Consider the following 2288-nt stretch of genomic DNA (forward strand, 5'->3'; position numbering starts at 1 on the left):
GCTGAAATTGATGGCTAAAAACGCTGAAGCTGATAGCTGAAGATGCTGAAATTGATAGCTAAAAACGCTGAGGTTGATAGCTGAAAATGCTGAAGCTGATAGCTGGCTAAAAATTAAGCTAAATGCTAAATTAGCCTTAAAAACTGGGGGGGAAAAGCGTAATTTAGCCAAAATAGCTGGCATGCACCTGAAATATTAAACTCCAAATTATCCTAAAAAATAAAATAAAAAATCCTAAATTGGCCAAAATAACAAGCATGTAGTTGAAATATTGGGTAAACTTTAAAATATCCTAAAATAAATGCTAAAATAGTCCTTTGATTTACTGTAACTTTTTACGGCTAACACGATAATTCCAGTAGATTTTGAAGGAGAAAAGCGGCTCGAGCCGCTTTTCTCCTTCAAAATCTACTGGAATTATCGTGTTAACTGAAAAAAGTTCCAATATGTTAAAGATTTTGTGTTTAAGCATCACTGATCTTGTTCTTTTGGGTTTGTCTGCATATTTTACTCCCCCTAAAGGCTTTGTTGCTCCCACAGGCGCGGTGAAGTACCTGGAGTGCTCGGCTTTGACGCAGCGCGGCCTGAAGACGGTGTTTGATGAAGCCATCAGGGCCGTCCTGTGCCCCCCGCCCGACAGGAAGAAGAAGAGGAAGTGCAGAATACTCTAACGGAGATCCTCTCAGAACCAAAACACCAAAGAACATCTGGTTTGAGTTTGGGGTGGAGCAGCGTTCCCACGTGTCCGTTCCGACGGAACTTCCCGCTGAAAGGAGCAAACGGATTTGTTTGGTTTTCAAATGAGGTGTTTTCTGACTGTTTGCTCCTTTCAGGCGGGATTCTTGTAAAGGCCTTTGGGGAAAATGAAGGAACGTGGTGACGTTACTTGAATATTTCATGAAACTTCCATAGACGTAACTCAAAAAAAAAGAAAATTACCACCAGATTCCTGCTGCCTTGACCAACATTTCCTGTTTTTATCGCCCGTTTCCCGTCATCTTCAGCGACCCGTTTGTTTACATGTCTGACCGGACCGAGGTGCTGCTTCTTCTACTCGTTGGGAGTTTTATTTTGAAGGTCTGAATCCATCCGTCTGTCCGTGTTTGTAAAGTCAGTATTTGATGAGTGAAGCTCAGCGAGGTCGTTTTGATCCAGGAAAAGTGCTTTTAAGGCTTCACGCGTCGACTTCCTGTTTGGCCCCATTTCTTAATGTTCGATGAAGGTCGGAACTCATTTTGATGCTTTTATTGTGAAGTCTCTTCAGTTACTTCTCGACCTTTTGTGTTTGTTTTTATGAGATGAGATCAAGTTGCTCTGAGGAACCCCTGAATCTGGACTCAGCAGCTGTCAGAACATGTTACGGTTTTATAGAGCGAGATGGAGATTTTTTAAACAAATAAATTTGGTAAAAGTGATTTTTTTTCTTGTCTGTTTTTATACTTTTGGGGGGAATTTTTGTTCTAAGTCACTACGAAGTAAAAGTCTCCAGTGGTCCTTTAATTATAATAATGTCTTTTTTAATCAATACGAAAGAAAGTGTCATTTTCTAGGACATAGTTTCTGCAGAGCGGCAGTAGGTTGTTAGAAATTCACTGATTTTATTCATAATTATGTGAAAAACTTTTGGTTTTAAAGTTTTAAAAATTGGCATTTGGACTATTTTGGCATTTACTATGATTGTTTAGGCTATTTTGGAGTTTAGCTAATACTACATGCTAGCTGTTTTGGCTAATTTAGGCTTTTTAAAAAAGTTTTTAGGCGGTTCTGGAGTTAGGCTAATATTTACCCGCTAGCTGTTTTGGCAAGTTTAGGCTTTTTTAAATGTTTTTTTAGGCTGTTTTGGAGTTTAGCTAATATTTAAACTTCATGCTAGCTGTTTTGGCTAATTTAGGCTTTTTTCAGTTTTTTGACTATTTTGAAGTTTAGTTATTTTTTTTAGCTACATGCTAGCTGTTTTGGATAATTTAGGCATTATAAAAACTTTTTGTAGGCTGTTTTTAGTTTAGCTAATAGTTAAACTACATGCTAGCTGTTTTGGCTAATTTATGCTTTTTAAAAAAGCTTTTAGGCAGTTCTGGAGGGTTCTGACCAGGCTAATATTTACACGCTAGCTGTTTTGGCTAATTTAGGCTAATTTTCCTTTTTTTTGGCTTTTTTGAAGTTAACTATTTGTTCAGCTACTACCTGTTTTGGCTAACCTAAGTTTTTTTAGGCTAATTTGGAATTTAGCTAATATTTTAGCTGGTCATCAGTTTTAGCATTTTTGGCTTCAATCAATCAATCAAACT

General features: G+C 37.5%; 1 protein-coding gene across 1 annotated transcript in view; it reads left to right on the plus strand.

Moving 5' to 3' along the window:
- The window catches only part of LOC112154486 (ras-related C3 botulinum toxin substrate 1), a 10248-nt gene extending 8833 nt beyond the window's left edge, over window positions 1-1415 (plus strand). Inside the window, exon 6 of the mRNA XM_024285454.2 lies at window positions 541-1415. Coding sequence (XP_024141222.1) covers window positions 541-671 — 131 coding nt within the window. The 3' untranslated portion in view covers window positions 672-1415. The remainder of the gene's footprint in view (window positions 1-540) is intronic.
- The last annotated feature ends 873 nt before the right edge of the window (window positions 1416-2288 follow it).

This window comes from Oryzias melastigma, linkage group LG19 (genome assembly GCF_002922805.2).
Source record: "Oryzias melastigma strain HK-1 linkage group LG19, ASM292280v2, whole genome shotgun sequence".
NCBI classification, from domain to species: domain Eukaryota; kingdom Metazoa; phylum Chordata; class Actinopteri; order Beloniformes; family Adrianichthyidae; genus Oryzias; species Oryzias melastigma.